This window comes from Pinus tabuliformis, chromosome Q, assembly GCF_031772625.1.
Source record: "Pinus tabuliformis cultivar Carrire ecotype Pingquan chromosome Q, CPIR1, whole genome shotgun sequence".
NCBI lineage: Eukaryota > Viridiplantae > Streptophyta > Pinopsida > Pinales > Pinaceae > Pinus > Pinus tabuliformis.
In genome coordinates, this window is record NC_142296.1 from 863,724,200 (window position 1) to 863,743,544 (window position 19,345).

Genomic DNA, 19,345 nt, shown 5'->3' on the forward strand with positions numbered 1-19,345 from the left:
AAAGTGAATTTGACAAATAAAACGTAACCTGCAACTGCATCACCAATAATAATTAAAATAAGGTCAGAAGTGAAAATGGACGCAGAAGGGTTTGTACTGTACCAGCAATGTTACTCATTTTACGAGCAAATAGTGCCATGAAGGTCTTGTCGAAAAGATTATCATTGTAACGTGTCTTCTGTCCCATGGGCGCAGGCTGTCCCGACGGCTCTGCTATGCCACATTCTATAATAAACTTTCTCTGCAAAACAAGACTACGGCTTTTCCTGTGAAATTTATGGGTTGAAGAATGATTGTCCCTTGCAATTCCTTGACAATAGAATTTGCCCAAGCTGTTGGCAGCCACCTGCATGTTTGATTTCGCGAACTGTACTTACGTTTTTATTGATGTATATTAGCGTACAGTTTTTGAAATAGAAAGTTGAAATGCGCCTAGTAAAAACAATTCAAATGGGGATGATTGAAGACAATTGATGGTTGCAAGCAAAAGCGCATCGAGCCTGGGTGAAACTCATGCCAATAGCTGTGCTTTTATCTGTAAAAGGGTAGGCAGCTTGTGCCAGTGACTTCGAACTGGACACGTTGCATTAATCATAGCCTCGATCCTTCCTTTCCAACCTGTGGATGGCTAACCTGGTTGAATGTTTTATCCTCTGGATGGCCTAACTGCTTTAATGTCTTATGGATAACACGCTTTTATATCCATATGTTTTTGCAGTGTCGTTCCCGGCCAAGCAATGGAATTACATGTAATCAACTTTTCTATTTTTGTGTCATCCTTATGCGGCACGCGCTGGCAGAGTTAATCCAAATGGAATTACAACAAGCCAACTTTTGTTTTTTGGTGTCATCTTTGTGCGGCAAATGCTGGCGGAGTTAATCCAAACGGCTCCACTGCTTTTATATCCATATGTTTTTGCAGTGTCGTTCCCAGCCCAGCAATGGAATTACATGTAATCAACTTTTCTATCTTAGTGTCATCATTATGCGGCACACGCTGGTGGAGTTAATCCACGAGCTCTACGAGTCGTTTCTAGCCTAGATTTATTTACCATATAAAGAAGAAGAAAAAAGGTTAAAGATAATTGATGGTACAGATTGCTTCTTCATATGTTTGATGTATTTTGCTTTTTTTTTGTGAAACTTCAAAATAAATGCTCCTAGCTTCTCGACAAACCCCTCGCTAAATAGATTATTCCAAAAACTAGCTGTCAACATATCTGCATAACTTTCTCTGTTCTCTTTGAAAACCTCAAGTTCTAAAATGAAATTATTTCAGAAAATAACATTGTACCTCAACCACTCTCTTAATCATTAATGTCATTTACACCATCAAGCAAGAGTTAACATTGTACCTCAACCACTCTCTTAATCATTAATGTCAATTAATGTCATTTACACCATCAAGCAAGGGCATTGTCTAAATGTTATGTTTTAAATTTTTTGGTCAAATTTTAATTTTTGTTTTTTAAAAATCTTAGTTTTTGTTGTTTAAAATAGGTTATTGATTGTATATATGATTAACACCCTAAAAACTCTTAACACTATTGTGGATAGTTTGCAATTCAAACTTGTGATTTCAAGAAATCTCCACTGAATTTGGACAAATTACACTGTAAAAAAATGTCGGAAAACTCTCCAAAACATAAAACAAATAAACTAAGACTTAAGAGAGTAGCAAATTTTACCTATTGACCATGCCATACAACATCTATCCAAAACAACACAATACACGTCTATTTCAAGCTCATTTTTCTTGAAAATTATTTTATGAGCTAGTTTTTAAAAAGAGTTACAAGGGATCACAAAGGTGTTGGCTATGGAGAAAATGTATTAGTAAATTTGGAGAGGAATCAAATTGATGCAAACATTTTCTCAGATTTTATAATTATAGTACAAAACATGTTTATTAACGAGCCTAAATCCGTCTTAACTCTAAATCTATCAAGTGTCGAGAGGATCAAATCTCTCAAAGTGCAAAGCTTTTTTTGAGTGCAAACTCAAAAAAAGCTTTGCATTTATGGCTCTTGGAGCTTGATAGATCTGGAGTTAAGATTATAATTATAATTATTAATTTAATTTTTATTTTTATGTAATTTTAGTGATGAAAATATTTTAGTTAACAATTATAAAAAATATTTTTATTTTTATGTAATTTGATTGACTCAAAATGTTTAGATAACATAACATGACATTACAATATCTCTTCCATACTAGGTTGGAGAGTGTCTCTGGACACCAAAATGCAATAAAATTAGATTAAAAAACAAATATTTATAAAATATTTTGATTGTGAAATGAGAAATAGTTTTTGCATATATGGTATTGATGGGCAATGTTATTGGCCCATAGTATTGTAACAAACCCTATTTACAGGTTAATAATATCCATAATAAATTAAAAATTGGTTGTATTGTAAGTACTAAGCTTTTATGTGTTAGTTAATAAAATTTAAAAACGGTTACAAAATTATTACTTTAATTTATACCCTAAAATGGATCTTAATTTATAGCTACTACTTATATCTAATATATTTTAATGTGATAAGGAGTTTAGGTATATCTAAGAAGTATAATCATTTTCCTTTTAGATTTAATTAAAAAAAAGATAAAAATAAATTCAAATTAAATATTTATAATATATTTTAATTGGGAAATAAGAGATGGTTTTTGGGCATGTGGTATTGATGAGCCCATGGTATTGTCTCGTATTTTAACAATTCAATAATATCTATGGTAAAGTAGGCATGAATATCCATAGTTAAAAATATCATTATATTTAAGTATTAAAATTTCCATGTGCTTATTAATTAAATTAAAATATAGTTACAAAATCATTATTTTAATTTATAAGGTAAAATGGATTTTAACTTTTAGCTACTACTTATATGCTATATATTTTAATGTAATAGGTATATTATGATTTTTTTTATTTAAAAAGATATTCATAATTGTATTAATAAAAATAAAATTGCAGTATAGAAAATTGAATTTTATTAATTTTAACTTTTTACAAACATTATAACTTTTTCACCATGCTCTATATTACTTTTAACCTTTTATTATTATTTAATTGAATAGACATGTAAATGTTTACAAATATATTATATCTTAGTGTAGCTGCTATTCAAACCACTCATTGTGGTTCATCATCAAAATAATGTGATTTACCAAAGAAGACTTTGTATACGATAATGAATCACAAAAAATTGCATTCCAAAACTTTTACATCTTATAAATATTAATCCTTGGAGATTAAAAATATCATTTCTATAGTAGTAGAACATTGTCAGAAAAAACAACTAAAGGAGAGGAGGATATTCCTCTTATTTTTTTGAAGTTCTAACATGGGGTTGAGGTCACCGTGGGAGATTTGTCATAACTCTTCATTGGAGAATCCAATCTTGATCAGACTTGCAGAGTTAGAAATATTACTCAAAGGGTTACCGCAATAAGAAATTTCAGACCTTGGAGATCCAACAGAAATACATCAGATCAAATATCAAGCTCCTACAAAGTGAAAAAAAGGTATGTAGTTTTTTTTTTTAATTTTGCATAACCTGGGTTTGAGAAATTAGTTTGGAATTCAAAGGGCATAGTGAAGCATTATTATCGGTAATTGATGCCCCAAAGAAAGAAAATGTAAACACCTAGTAAGCAACCTGAAAGCTCTAACATGACTCATGAAGAAGAGGAAGAAATGCAACATGATATATCAAAATTATGAGACCAAGTGCAACAAATGTCACTCGCACAAAAAGTAATAGAATCTAAGATGGATGGTTTAAAGAAAGACGTAGAAGCTAAAATGTATGGCATGGAAGCTAAGATGGATGGTTTAAAGAAAGGCATGGAAGCTAAGATGGATGGTTTAAAGAAAGGCGTAGAAGCTAAGATGAATGATGTGGAAGCTAAGATGAACGATGTTATCTCAAAATCAGACCCTGATAGGCTACTTTGATCAGGTAGACTTTACGTAACTATTTCAAATCTGCTTTTGGCTGAGGCTTAGCCTCCCCAACCTAAGAGGGCTCTCTCACAAGATTAAAGATATTGATAATGAATAAGATGGCTAACTCTAAGAAACAAATGAACCAGTGAAGAAGGTTGAAACACAATTAGAAAATACCCATTGGGCTTATGGAGTCAAATATGCTTCAGTATTGACAATAATGTTAGCTTTACATAGAAGTCAGGGCATAGGAATTCAACATCTGGAGAATATATCAGAAATGCATAGGACCACACAATTTATAAATGTGTAAAGGAAGTTAGAGCACTATCAGTGATTTCTAAGTAATCACACATTCATACCATTGTAGATAAAGAGAGAAGAACAACACAAGACATTCTGAACATTGAATCCCTTCTGATTCCTGAGAAGCAAAGCCAAGTACTGTATTATTAGAAACAAAGTATTACACCAAAGCACAATAAGAGAGTTTCTCTGAAAAATATTCCACCCTTAATACATTAGTTCTTCTCCCATATATAGAGTTCATGTAGATTCCTTCCTCTAGCATGAGGGGAATTCGAATTCCTCCTAATTTGACACATATTGGCACTTAAAACTAACTATTTAATACAAAGGACAGCTAACTAGGAGTCCTAGAGACCTAATACAACTAGGAGTGTAACTCCTTATTATGATTACAAAAACCTTATCTAAACATTTAAAACATTCTTTGACACCTAAAACTCCATGAACTCGAATTTTATGGTGTTCATAACCTTCCAGCTAGCCCTTGATGACTCATCCTTTTGTTGTTCCTAGAAACTAGGAGACTGTCCCTTGCTCTGTTCTGGCTGAAAAATATGTCTTGGGACAGAGCTCATAACTTCTCATAAAAAATGTATTTGGAAAAACTGAAGGAGGCTTTTGTGAAACAATCCATTCTAAACAAAAACCTCTCTTGGTTTTTTGAAACATCTTTCCTACTGCCTAGAATGAGTCTTTAAAAAACAGGTGTAAAAATATGCTTGTGAAAAACTGCACCCGCAACAGTTTCATAGCGCAAGTTTGATCATTCATTTCTCTCAAATCATAATGGATTTGAAGAAAGTGGAAGAGGTTTTTGTACTTCATAATCTTAGGAATGAAAACCTCTTTCACTTTTCATAGATGAGTTTTTAACTGCTTGGTAATCCCCTTGGAAGTCGACTGCTCTTTTCATAACATAAAACTTTGGAGTTCATAAAAGTCTTTCCTTTCCTTGTTTTGCCTTTGCTAGACACTTATACTTCGTGAATGCTCCATTTCAGACCCTCCTCTTCAAAGAATATTTCCCTTTGTCTTACAAAAATGGTCCATCAAATCACAATATGTAGCTACAGCAGTTTCGTAGCGCGCTACGAAACTGTTGTGTAATTTAAAAAACACAGCTTACATGCCAAATTCGACTGTCTTGAGCTTCTTTATCTTGAAATGTCCTTCTCATCTGCCTTGAAACTATTCAAAATTGAATGCAGAGGCACCATATTTCAAGGAAAACTTCAAAAAGGTAATTCATATCAAAATTTAGGATTACCTTACTTGCCTTGCTTGAGCCTTCAAAGAACTTTGATGTATGCTGACCCTGAGTTTGCCAAGTTCTTCTTATGCATGAAAGGAGCATGACAATAATCAAGACCAAATCTTTCTTACCTTACCCTTTTCCTTTGAAATTTTTTTAGTGATAACAATGCCTCCACTTGGGACACTAAGAACTCGCAGGTCCAGTGCTTTATCCCTTTATGACAAACGAAAATTTGCTTGACAAGTGTTCCCTTTAAGCTTCTTGAGCCTTCACCTCAGGCTTAAGCTTGATGATCACTGTAGGAGAAATAAAACTATATCTACTGAAAAAATGCTCAGTCAACTTTGAGCTTATTTGCATTTTCCTACCTACCTACTAGCTGCAATTTCCACTTTAGGTCAAGCAACATGATATTTCCATTAAAGCCAATCAATTATCCTTTCTGATATTGGAGGCTCTTGACTGCATTCAACCTCAAAATAACCATGATAGTGAGATGACCAAATCAACTTTTAATGTATATGATCTTCATAATGCAAATGAAATGAAATACTGATGTGCAAAACTTTGCCATGTATTCATTTATAGGGTCAAAGAAAACATGGTTATTTTGATAATCATCATAACATTTTATCTCTTCAGACAATTGATCCTCAGCCACACAAAATTCCTTTGATGTGCTATCCAACTACCTTTCTGCATGATTCTCATAGACAATGTAATTTTCCTCACTATTATGATCATTCTTTGAAGTAAGCTGCTGCAAGGAATTACAAAATTGAAAAACCTTTTCCTCTGCCTGAGGGCTATAAAAGTTATTTTCTAGTACTTCTTCTTGATGTTTGCAATCAATTTCATACTCATAATGATCTGAAGCCTGACAAATCTGCTGCATCTCTACATCAATCTCAGAGGATGTAATATTATTTTCATAAGTAAACCCCTGTTGATCTTTATGCTGCATTTCATGAGATGTTATACTTTCTTCTTGGTGTTGAAATGCATTGTTATGAAGAGCCTCTAAAATTTCTTCATCCATAAATTCATCATCATCATAACAATCCTCCAAGTACCAAATAAGACTTAAAGAATGTCTATAGCAATCTTTGAGCAAATAAGGAAGGATGACATTCTTTATACATCTCATAGAATTCATCATGAAAATTAGCAAGTGAATATATTGAACCATTTTCCAAACCTTTATACCAAGATCATGCTTTTCCTTCTAAATTGGTCATAAACATCTTCATGAGACAATCTTCAGGGAAATGAACCTTAAGATTGCGTACATGCATATGGAACCTAACCAAATGAAGAGTAGCATTGTCCTTCTTTTCATCTTTGAATATTGGAAGATCATCTAACCAATCAACCTTTGGCATAGGATTTGGAAAACCAGGGATATGAGACCGATTCATAGGGGCATACCTGGCATTCATTCTTGAAATGGAACTCATTTTGAAACTTCATCAAGCTATTGATCTTCTAGCAGTGAAGACACCTTCCAACTTGTTATTTGATGTGTGGAGTCGCCAAGGTAGTTTTGCAGCCTCAAAAAGATGTCTGAGCTCCTGCTACCTTCAGAAGTTCAGCCTCTTAATTTCAGGAATGAATAGACTTCAGGCTCCCGGCAGACGCATCAAAATGTTATCTCAAAATCAGACCCTGATAGGCTGCTGTGATCAGGTAGACTTTAAGTAACTATTTCAAACCTACTTTTGGTTGAGGCTTAGCCTCCCCAACCTCAGAGGGCTCTCTCACAAGATTAAAGATATTGATAATGAATAAGATGGCTAACTCTAAGAAACAAATGAACCAGTGAAGAAGGTTGAAACACAATTAGAAAATACCCATTGGGCTTATGGAGTCAAATATGCTTCAATATTGACAATAATGTTAGCTTTACATAGACGTCAGGGCATAGGAATTCAACATATGGAGAATATATCAGAAATGCATAGGACCACACAGTTTATAAATGTGTAAAGGAAGTTAGATCATTATTAGTGATTTCTAAGTAATCACACATTCATACCACTATAGATAAAGAGAGAAGAACAACACAAGACATTCTGAACATTGAATCCCTTTTGATTCCTGAGAAGCAAAGCCAAGTACTGTATTATTAGAAACAAAGTATTACACCAAAGCACAATAAGAGAGTTTCTCTGAAAAATATTCCACCCTTAATACATTAGTTCTTCTCCCATATATAGATTTCATGTAGATTCCTTCCTCCGGCATGAGGGGAATTCGAATTCCTCCTAATTTGACACCTATTGACACTTAAAACTAACTATTTAATACAAAGGACAACTAACTAGGAGTCCTGGAGACCTAATACAACTAGGAGTGTAACTCCTTATTATGATTACGACAACCTTATCTAAACATTTAAAACATTATTTGACACCTAAAACTCCATGAAGTCAATTTTATGGTGTTCATAACCTTCCAGCTAGCCCTTGATGACTCATCCTTTTGCTGTTCCTAGAAACTAGGAGACTGTCCCTTGCTTTCTTCTGGCTGAAAAATAGGTCTTGGGACAGAGCTCATAACTTCTCATAAAAAATTTATTTGAAAAACATAAAGGAGGCTTTTGTGAAACAATCCATTCTAAACAAAAACCTCTCTTGGTTTTTTGAAACATCTTTCCTACCGCCTAGAATGAGTCTTTAAAAAACAGGTGTAAAAATATGCTTGTGAAAAACTGCACCTAGAGCAGTTTCGTAGCGCAAGTTTGATCATTCATTTCTCTCGAATCATAATGGATTTGAAGAAAGTGGAAGAGGTTTTTTTACTTCAGAATCTTAGGAATGAAAAGCTCTTTCACTTTTCATAGATGAGTTTTTAACTGCTTGGTAATCCCCTTGGAAGTCGACTGCTCTTTTCATAACATAAAACTTTGGAGTTCATAAAAGTCTTTCATTTCCTTGTTTTGCCTTTGCTAGACACTTATACTTCGTGAATGCTCCCTTTCAGACCCTCCTCTTCAAAGAATATTTCCCTTTGTCTTACAAAAATGGTCTATCAAATCACAATATGTAGCTGCAGCAGTTTTGTAGTGCACTACGAAACTGCTGTGCATTAGGCATCACTTATAGCAGTTTTGTAGCGCGCTACGAAACTGCTGTGTAATTTCAAAAACACAGCTTACATGCCAAATTCGACTGTCTTGAGATTCTTTATCTTGAAATGTCCTTCTCATCTGCCTTGAAACTATTCAAAATTGAATGCAGAAGCACCATATTTCAAGGAAAACTTCAAAAAGGTATTTCATATCAAAATTTAGGATTACCTTACTTGCCTTGCTTGAGCCTTCAAAGAACTTTGATGTATGCTGACCCTGAGTTTGCCAAGTGCTTCTTATGCATGAAAGGAGCATGACAATAACCAAGACCAAATCTTTCTTACCTTACCCTTTTCCTTTGAAATTTGTTTAGTGATAACAGACGACGTGGAAGCTAAGATGGACGACTGGAAGACAGATTTGAAGACAAGAATGGAATATTTGAAGATAGATTTGACAAAGTTTCTACAAGAAATGCTTACTATTGGAGAGGTAAATCCCCTCTACGGATAGAGGCGATCCCTACTAGCCCAGAATGGGACTAGCAACAATCAATCAATGCTACTGTGCAAGTTCCTATTTGCAATTAAAAGAGAGGCAAAGAACACCTACTTGGATTCCAACGCTATTGTTTGATGAAGAGATGCCGCTCTCGCTCCTTCGCCTTGGCCGGTCACGATCTTCCGCGATCTTCGCGAATAGATACCTGCATACACGAAGAGAAAGACAAACACAAGCGTGAAATCTAATAAAAGCAATTATACATCAGTCAGAAAGGATGTAATTCACATTAACCATTGCAGAGACAAATGAGAATGGAACCATAACAGTGGTCATCTATTATTAAATCAATAACAGAGAAAGGTACAACCAATGCTCTGACGCTGAGTCCTTCTCTTGAGGGTCCAGCCAGCAAGTCTCTTAAGCATTCACCTTTGGAGGTAAGTTCTCCCAACACAAAAAGCTCTCTCTCACACAAGCAATACTCACAACCTTCCTTAAGCTTCCTCTAGCAAAACCACACTTGTCACACCAACTACCTACTAATAGCAGCAATCCAAGCACTATGAATTCCACACTATCCAAAACTAGCTGCTCATGGTAATGGTGGAGGTTTAAATAGAGAAGGAGTCTCCATGAATGGTGGGAGGACAAGCTTATCTTCAAGGAAGGTGGTTCCAAATGACGAACAGACATGCCATAGAAGGGAGGGCAATACTCACAAGGCTAACAACTAGGCCTGGAACCATCTGGAAGGCTGGCTATTGGAACAAATTCGCCCAAACTGGATCAGCACGGGTGTAACACTGGGCTGACGCGCTGACAGCGCATCACAGTAACAGAGAAGGCTGTGTCAGCGCGGCTTGATACTTTCATAGGATGCGCTGGCGCACAAAATTTGACCAGCACGAGAAACCCGTGTGCTTCCGCGCTGGCAGCGCACCAGTAACACTATAAGCCGCTCGTCAGCGCGGTTATTTTAATAACAGACGCGCTGATGCAGTAAACTTTGGAAAAGTGGGTCATTTGGCCAGTTTAGAGAGCATGAGCATGGTGCATTTGATTCCATGAGACATTAGGGAGACTGACAGGGAGACAGTGACAAATTACTGCATAACAGATGCCCCCTAAAGCATGAAACCCGAGAGAGTGGGAGGGGTGAAATGCTTTACAAAACTGCTGAGCTGGAACACCACCAGGAAGGACCTGCATAAATGTACAACTGATATCTCGATCACATGTAGTCTAGGCATGGGCGCAGCCACCCAGCTGAAGAGACCATAAATATGAGAGGGTATGGTCGCATCCATCCCAAAGACTCAGGTATGGGTGCAGCCATCCATCAATGAGTCATGTAATAACAATCCACAAAATCGCAGCCTGGTTCCTAACAGACAAAAACCAGGGTCTTGCGCTCCATCCCAGCCCGAACAAAGTACAAGTTCAAGCATGTGAATACATGAGCTGAAGTCGAACATGCATGAACATCGTCTGATTACCAGTCAATAATGAAAACTGTTAACAGACGCGAGAGGTACCACCAATAATGACAATGGTCCTCAAGGTACTTATAGGTACAATCCGCGGCGTGTGAATCAATGAGCTGGTGTCGAACACCCGCAGAATCATCCGATCGGAGACCAATGATGAAAACCTCACGTCGAACATGAAGAACCTGCCATTGAGGCATGCAGGTTCTAAGGCACCTGAAGGGAGTCTCTAGGTCGCTTTCCTGGATAATGAGCTGAAGTCGACAGGAAGTAACCTTGATCGAAGGTGGGCCATGATGTTTCCCACATCATCGACACGAGACAGAGAAGGATAAAAGATTTTGTGTGAGACATCAGAGGGAGGTGGTAATCTTGCAGAGGTCAACTTCTCTTGAACATATCGGCAGCACAACAGTGGATTTGGCAGTATCTGACATCAAAGGAGCAGAGGTCATGGTGACAATGGCAATGAACAGATGAGAGGTCAAATAGGATAGCCCAAACCCATGGAGGCTAGTGTAAAACAAGACGAGAAGTCCCCACCCGGACACGAATGCAGACGAGTGCCATGTTCAAGAGCGACATACTGCCGACACGACCATTATTACAGTTTCATTTTCCCCACCATTTCTGGCAGGTACCCCGGTTATTTTTGGATGACAAGCTTGACGGGGATAGCATATGCTTGGAGGGGCGTCGTGTTGACAATATCCGATGTCATTGAGTTTTAACGAGCCTGACAAAGGAGGAGCTCAATGTCTTTTCTTGTTTAGAGAGTCTGAAAAGACAGCGGAAAAGGAAACTCCAGGGGGGTCCTTTTTCGCAAAGTTGTGTCTCTCGAGCCCGAAAAAGTATAAAACAATGCTCGAAAGAACCGCCCGACCATTACGATCGAGGAGTACTTTTCGTGAATAGTAGCTTCGACCCGAAAAAGTAAAAAAGCGGTCGGAAGCACGTCGTTTTAGAGCCAGTAACGAGTGCGAAACAACAAACACCCGACAATCTTTTTAAGTTACACGGTCGGAAAAAGAGCTTAAAACGACCACCTCTCATTCCCTTTAACGAGCCGAAAGGAAGCTCGGCCATCTTTTCTTGATTCATGTCGGAAAAGAGCTTAAAGATGACATTTTTTGGGACCAAGTGTACGAAGAATCGTTATGGTCACGCCGGTTGCTAGGACATGCACAAGAACACCACCCGCATAAACCTGTTCGATATGTGTAAAAACATAGTAAAACATGCATAAAGGCATAATTCAGTGACATTAGTGCTAAATCCATGGTGAAAATACGACAAAAACCCACATTGATAAGAAATTATAGCTAATTATGAATTTTTTACCATAAATAGGGGGGTAAAAGTCATTTTTTACCATTGTTACCATTTTGAGTTGTGAAGAACGTTGAGGAGCTGCAAGGTTGACGGAGTGATTTCCAGCCCGTACAGACACCATTCATCCGGCAGCTTGTTCCAGGTAGGTTCTCCTCCTCCTGCGCTTTAATTTAAGTCTTTTTGGGAGCAATTCCACGGTGGGAAGTGGCCCTTTGGGCAAATTTTTTGAGCGTTGGTGCGCTCTCGGTCAGCGCGGGTTTCCCGCTCGGGTCCGCGCTGATCGATTTATATTTACACGTACCACCACATGGGTCAGCGTGGAAAACACGTGTGCTTCCACGCTGACCCAAGGAAAAAACAACGGTGCGCCATTATCAGCGCGACTGTTTTAAAAACAGTCGCGCTGGCGCCGTAAAGATTTATTTTAAAAAAAATGAACGTACAAATCTCAACGGTTAGCATCCTAATATTTTTTCATGGTCTTACAGGGAAAAATGTCTTTTGTTTGGCAAGAGAGAGCTCACGATGATGAGGATATAGCCGCCTATGCACTTGTCGAATGCTGAAATGCAATGCGGGCATGCGGGTTCTTGAAATTCTTCCTTACTCCGCGCCTGAGGGCGTAACCTGACTTGCTTGAGCTCTTAATCAGAGCTTGGAACCCAGTGGATGGAAAATTCACAATCCGTGGCCAGGACATTGAGTTTGATTCCACGGATATTTACTTTTTGACTGGATTATTACGCCGGGGTCAGATGCCCATCCTGGAGGGGCAACGACCCAGCGGCGAGACTCTTGACCAGCTGATGGCTCGAGTGTGCCCAGGAGCTGCTAAAACATGGAGCGGGAAGGTTGGTATCCCGACGGTGAACGACATGCCTCTTCGCACCATACTCTTTCTGGTGACACGGGCAGCGGGCTCTTTGGCCAATCATGAGGCCTCAAAGACCCAACTACTACTAGCTCTGGAGTGCTTACAGCCCACCATTTTCAACTGGGCAGCAGCTGTGACGACTAGCATGAAGAGGCAACTGAACAACTGCCGACGCGGAGAGTCGAAGCAGTTTGCATATGGGTCGCTTCTACTTCCGCTCATGCTGGAGCGGGTGCCGGCCCTACAGCTACAGACCATGGCCGTGGATCCACCTAGAGGTCCTCGGGAGACGAGGGCCAGTCGATGGGCCCGCGTCATGCCACGTGGAGGTGGAGGCCGCCCAGTGTCTTGGGGAGTGTATTTCCGAGAGTGGCTGGATCGGCAGGTTGTTATCGTAGAGGACTGGCCATATGCCGGCATGGACTTCCGCAACGATCCTGACATGCCACTGCCCGCGGGAGAGCATTGGGACGATGGAGGTATGACACTTGATCTCTTTTTAATATTTTTTGATGTTTTTGATTTTTCATGTACATGTCTTGATAAACGTCACGGTGTGCAGATGTGGGACCCGTGAGACCCATTGGCCTAGCCCCAACGACACGGAGAGAGGGGCAAGGCGCTGGAGCCCTGGCCCTAGTTCCTCCAGGAGTTGACACGACGGAGACTGTAGCTCGCAACCTTGAGGGTTTGCTGGAGGGGGTACCAGATTACCAGGGGGTCAAAGAGGTCCCCATAGCTCATCAGATCCACACAGTGGGGGTGGAACCCAGGATGCACCGCCTTTTGAGGCGGGTGGCACGGGCAGTTGTATGCTATAGAGAGCATAACCCAACACAGTAGTCACCTAGGTTTTTCTTCCACTGATGTTTTGAGAGACATATGTCTCGGATGTACTGAGGACACCGGCTTTATTTTTGGACATATACACTTATTTTTGAGCGCCTCAGTGCGCCACACGATATATATATATATATATATATATATATATATATATATATATATATATATATATATATATATATATATATATACTGTTTTTGGATGGATCGTTTCACATGTGATGATGTTTTTTAAATATGTTTATGCAAATGTTTAATACAAATGTGATCTATGTATCAGTTGCACAACACACGACCCATGTATTTTAATTTTTATGCAAGCTTAAAAGCACATATGCAGGCACACATGCAAACTATGCTTGAAAAAGAAATTATTTACATATGCTTATTCTATGATCTTATTATGTTTTCTATGTCTTCTTTTATCTATTACGCAAATGCCTATCCAACACATGGTTTGCCAATGCATTAGTTAACGTATTTAATCGTCTCGGAATGTGTTGATATGTGATGTAATCAAAATTCCTTTCTAACAATCTCACACGTAAATACAACCTTAGAATGCGTTGGTCTCTGACGGAATATCGCCCGTTGAGTTGATGGACAACAAGTTGAGAGTCCAGGTTTACCACCAAAGCACGGATGCCAAGATCAACTGCTTCGGCTAGTAATTCAATTACAGCACTGTATTCGGCAACATTGTTGGTGGTACGGCCCAAGCACACGCCTTGAAGATCTAGCAACTCGCCGTGAGGATCGTAGATCGCCCACGCCGCAGAAGACAAATTGCAAGTACTACGGCAGGCGCCATCGGCGAAGCCAACGTAAGGTGTACTAGACATCTGCACAAGAAGCAGAAAACAAAATAAGAGGCAAACACGCCTTCACACCAAAGCAAAACAAGAAATCATGCATACATGACACACTAGCTAAGAATACACGTATGTACAAACTAGGTGCACGAGATCATGCATAATATTTTTTCAAATAGAGCCCATTGCGGGGCTTGTCAAGAGGATTTCCTTCGTAATCGATCAGCTCTTATGCCCCCTTTTGCAAAACTCTCTTCACGATATAGGGGCCCAGCCACATGGATTTGAGTTTACCTGCCCCCAGCTTATCCTTAGCTTGATCATAGAGCAGTACTAAATCTCCCTCAACAAAGGAACGAGGTTGAATGGTATTGTCGAAGTGGGCTTTGACCCTCTTCTTTTGTGCTTCAATAGCTAGAGAGGCTAAGCGACGGGTCTCGTCTAGCCTTTCTAACTAGAGAAGCCGTTCCTCCACCGGAGTGGTGTTGGGAAGCAACTCGACAGCTAATTTTAGCGAAGGAATCTCAGACTCAACAGGAAGGGTGGCCTCCAGTCCATAAACAAGCTGAAAAGGAGTGAAACCGGTGGCGTCCTTCACAGAGGTCCGGTAAGCCCACAAGGCAGGGAACAACATCAGATGCCAGTTAGACTTGTGCGTATTCACGGTACGTTGGAGCATTGTGATCAAAACTTTGTTCACGGCTTCAACTTGGCCGTTGGATTGAGGGTAATACGGCGTCGAGCTATCCTGACGCAAGCCTAGCTGGGTCGTTAGTTCCGTCATCATGTGATTACGGAAATGTTTTCCGTGATCCGTGACGATAGCCTGGGGTACTCCGAACCGAGTAATGACATGATTAAACAAAAACTGCGCCGCCGTGTAACCGTCTTCGTTCAATGTAGGCATCGCTTCGGCCCATTTGGTGAAATAATCCACGACAATGATGATGTACCCATGCCCCCCAGCCGAACGAGGGTTACAGGACGTATAATCGATGCCCCATTTGGCAAATGGACCTACGGTAACAACGGGGTGCAGTGGTGCAGGAGGTGCACGCATTTTCCGGTGGTAAACCTGACATTCATGACATGCACGGACGGCAAGGATGCAATCCTTGAAGATAGAAGGCCAGAAATAACCAGCACGGAGGATTTTCTGGGCGGTGGCATATCCGGACATATGGCCGCCACAAGCACTGGAGTGGCAGTCATTCAACACCCGCTCAGCCTCCTCGAGAGTCAAGCATCGGCGGAGAACAGAATCAACGCCGAGGCGGTACAGGGTATCACCAATAATGCGATAGGGTTGAGATTGGTGACGAATCCTTCGGCGAGCGTCTTTCGATACATTAGGACGGAAGGAAGACGTCTGCAAATAGACTATGATGTCCCCATACCAAGGGTCGAGGGTGCTGATTAGAAACAATGTTTCATCCGGGATATGCTCTTCCGAATGGGATGGTACATAAGGGGATGGCAAAGAACAGAGCAGCTCTGCAAAGACCAGAGATTTCTTAGACTTGGCAGCAGTAAATTCCAAGTCAAACTCTTGTAGGATGACAATCCATTTCGAGTACTTGGCCCCCAGCAGCTGACGCGACAAGATGTAGGTCATTGGGTTGCAGTCGGAAATCACGGTCGTAGTGCGCAACAGGATATAGTGCCGGAATCATTGGACGACGCAAACAGCGGCCAATGCCAACTTTTCGACATACGCGTAGCGAGTTTCTGTATCCAAGAGATTGCGACTAAGGTAATAGATAACGTGCTCATTGCCATCATCATCATCCTACACCAGAACCATGCCGATGGTGGTGTCAGCGGCAGCTAGATAGAGAGAATAATCACGGTGATAGTTCGGAGGTCTTAAGAGTGGAGCCGAGACAAGGAGGTCCTTGAGTCGCTCGAAAGACTCCTGGGCGATGGCATCCCAACGAAAGGGTGTGTCTCGCTTTAATAATCGTGTGAAACCCTTAGCTACCTCGGCATAATTCGGAATGAATCGTCTAAGGAAATTTGCTTTGCCCTGCAAGCTCTGCAATTGCTGCAAAGAGGCAGGGGGAGGAAGATTCAGGATGGCCTCAACTTTGAGGGGATCCAAACGGATGCCTTCTCGGGAGACGATGAACCCGAGCAGTCGGACAGATTCTACGCAGAAGACACACTTATGAGGATTAAGCCTTATGCGGTAGTGTCGACAGCGGAGAAAAATCTCGCGAAGATGAGAAGGATGGTCCTGACGCTTAGCTGAATGAGCCGGAAGGTCATCCAGGTAAGGTTGTACAATGTGACGTATATCATGAAAGGCGTAAGACATTGCGCGTTGAAATGTAGCGCCGACATTCTTTAGACTGAAAGGAAGCTTCTTATAGGCGAAGGTGCCCGAAGGACAAATAAAAGCTGTCTTATGCTGGTCCGTGGGTGCAATGTTGATCTGGTTATAGCCAGAGAAGCCGTCCATAAATGAGTAAATCTCACTTCCTGCGCACTCATCAATAAGCTGATCGATGAAGGGCGTAGGGAAGTTATCCTTCGGACAGGCACGGTTGATATCACGATAGTCAACACAGACCCGAATAGTACCCTGCTTTTTATTCACAGGGACTATATTTGACACCCAATCCGTAAGGGGAATGGGTCAAATAAAGCCAGCTTTAAGAAGCTTTTCGACTTCGGCCTTGATGGCTGTAGCCTTTCGGGGGTGCACAGGGTGTAAGCGCTGACGAATAGGTTTAGCACCTGGGTATGTAGGTATTTCGTGCACCACTATGTTAGGATCGATGACGGGCATTTCCTCGTAGGACCATGCGAAGACATCACGAAATTCGCGAAATATAGCAGTATAGAGCTGAACTTCCTCAGGAGTGCAAGTGACTCCGATATGAATGTGCTCCACGATCCCTGGTTTGATAGAGATGTCGATCGGTTGGGTTTGCGTGATATTTCCCATGTTGCTCTCTGACACTTGATATAGCTGGATGGGTGTTTGGAGGGGCGAGGATGGGACACATGAAGCAAACTGCTCGAGACATGCGGTCATTTTCGTATGGGGAGGGAGAAACGAAGAGCGATGGTGGTGATCTGACCAAGGGAGCTCTTCGAGAGACATGGTCTCTATGATGGCCTCGTCGGAAGGAAATATTTCCTTCAATGGATCCGACGTAGCCTCATCTCCTAGCCAAGGGAAATGATCATATGAATCGGGAACACTGCTCGGAAGAGCAGGTTCATCAGGGGGAGCCGATGCAGCGACAATCTCGATGTAGTTGAGTTCGGCAGGGCTCAACGGCATCATATCACCCCAAGAGTCTTCCTGATTAACAGGAGGAAGAACCCACGGATCTGAGCGTACAGAGATCATGTTGATAGGGGCGAGATTGGGAGGTGGGTGGGGAAAGACTCCCATTAAGGTGGGATCTTTAAAGAGTCCAGCACCCACGTTCATGAGTGACTTAGAGGTATGCTCCACGAATGGCACATTACCTTCAGAAGAAGAAGCGAAGAAAGAGAGCTGGTCCACCGTGACAATCTTCCCTTGGTGAGGGAAACGAATGACATGGAACAGGGAGGAAGCCACGGCTTGCATGGCGTATGTCCAGCTCCGTCCGAGGAGGAGGTTGTAGGTCAGATTGGCGTCAACAACTTCAACCTCTACTTCTACGGTCTTTCCTTCCAAAGAGATGGGTAAGCGTTGGAGGATACCGTAAGGACGTGATTCTCTTCCATCGAAAGCTTCTAACGTCGTAGGGGACTGACTCAAAGCAGGGGAACCAATCGCCTTCCAGCAAGCAACAGACATGATGCAGGTTGAGGCACCTTCATCAATAACCGTACGATGAATCATCCTGCTATTGATGATGACCTGTATAAGGAAAGCGACTTGATGAGGCAGTCTCTGTGTAAAACCCTCGAGATCGAAAGAAATCAAATCTGAATCTGCCGGGTCGATGCCACCAATAGCTGATAGCAAGGACTTCCTCTGGGAGGGGCAGCTCTGGAGGACTTCTAGAGCGGACATAGCAAACGGAGCCTGAGCTAAGTCCTTGACAATGCTATAGTGCTGGGCAGCACGAGCATTAGGGTTGTAAGATGACTTCCTGAGTACACCTTTTTGAGGGGGTCGGGGGATCCTCTCAGTGTTGGGCCTTTCGATGTGGAGAGGACCAGAGCTAGATGGAGGAGCGCTGGAGGGAACCTCTGGCTCTTTCCCGGCACGAGATGGATAATCTTTCGCTCGAGTTGAAACATGGATGGGGATCGTGCCAGCCATGAACACTTGAGAACCGAACGAGGAAGAGGATTGAGACGGGTCTGCCACCATTTGAGTCTGCTGGGAAGGGAAAGGCTCTTTAAGCACGGCAGGGGTCCCAGGAGCACCTTTCAATAACCGACTAACTTCGGACCGCCTTGGGCAATCCTTAGTGTAGTGATCCTCATCACATATGAGACAAGGATACTTAGGTTTTTGTTTAGCTCCTTCCTCGGGTGGAGGTTTAGGGGCATCCTGCTTGGGCTGACCAGATTTATCTTTAGCTTTTCCCTTCTTTTTCCCTTTTGAGGATTTATCCGCCGCGGTGGACTGGACGGCGTTTACCTCGGAGGTACTTCCAGGATTAGATTGGCCCTGAGGAGCATTTTCATTAGAAGCGTTCTGTTTTTGCTTCCCAGGGTTCGCGGTCGATTTCTTTGATGACGAGTTAACAGAGCCAATGACTCCATCGACAGATGGTTTGGGCGGAGCCTTGGTCTGTCCAGGCCTCGGGGCGTCTGGCAAATAATCATATAGAGTACCCGACTGAGAGTATACTAAGTCTAGGTACTGAGCTCACGCGATCGCTTGCTCTTCAGTTACACAAGCTCCCATGGCGATGTCTTTCGCAATTTTAGGGACAAAGGAAGTTGTAAACCA

The 19,345-nt window shown here is 41.3% G+C and overlaps 1 protein-coding gene across 1 annotated transcript in view; it reads right to left on the reverse strand.

Annotated features, from left to right (window-relative positions):
* LOC149222268 (beta-carotene isomerase D27) overlaps positions 1-756 on the reverse strand; it is a 177,535-nt gene extending 176,779 nt beyond the window's left edge. The window contains exon 1 of the mRNA XM_089385343.1: positions 103-756. Coding sequence (XP_089241469.1) covers positions 103-352 — 250 coding nt within the window. The 5' untranslated portion in view covers positions 353-756. The remainder of the gene's footprint in view (positions 1-102) is intronic.
* Positions 757-19,345: the final 18,589 nt, after the last annotated feature.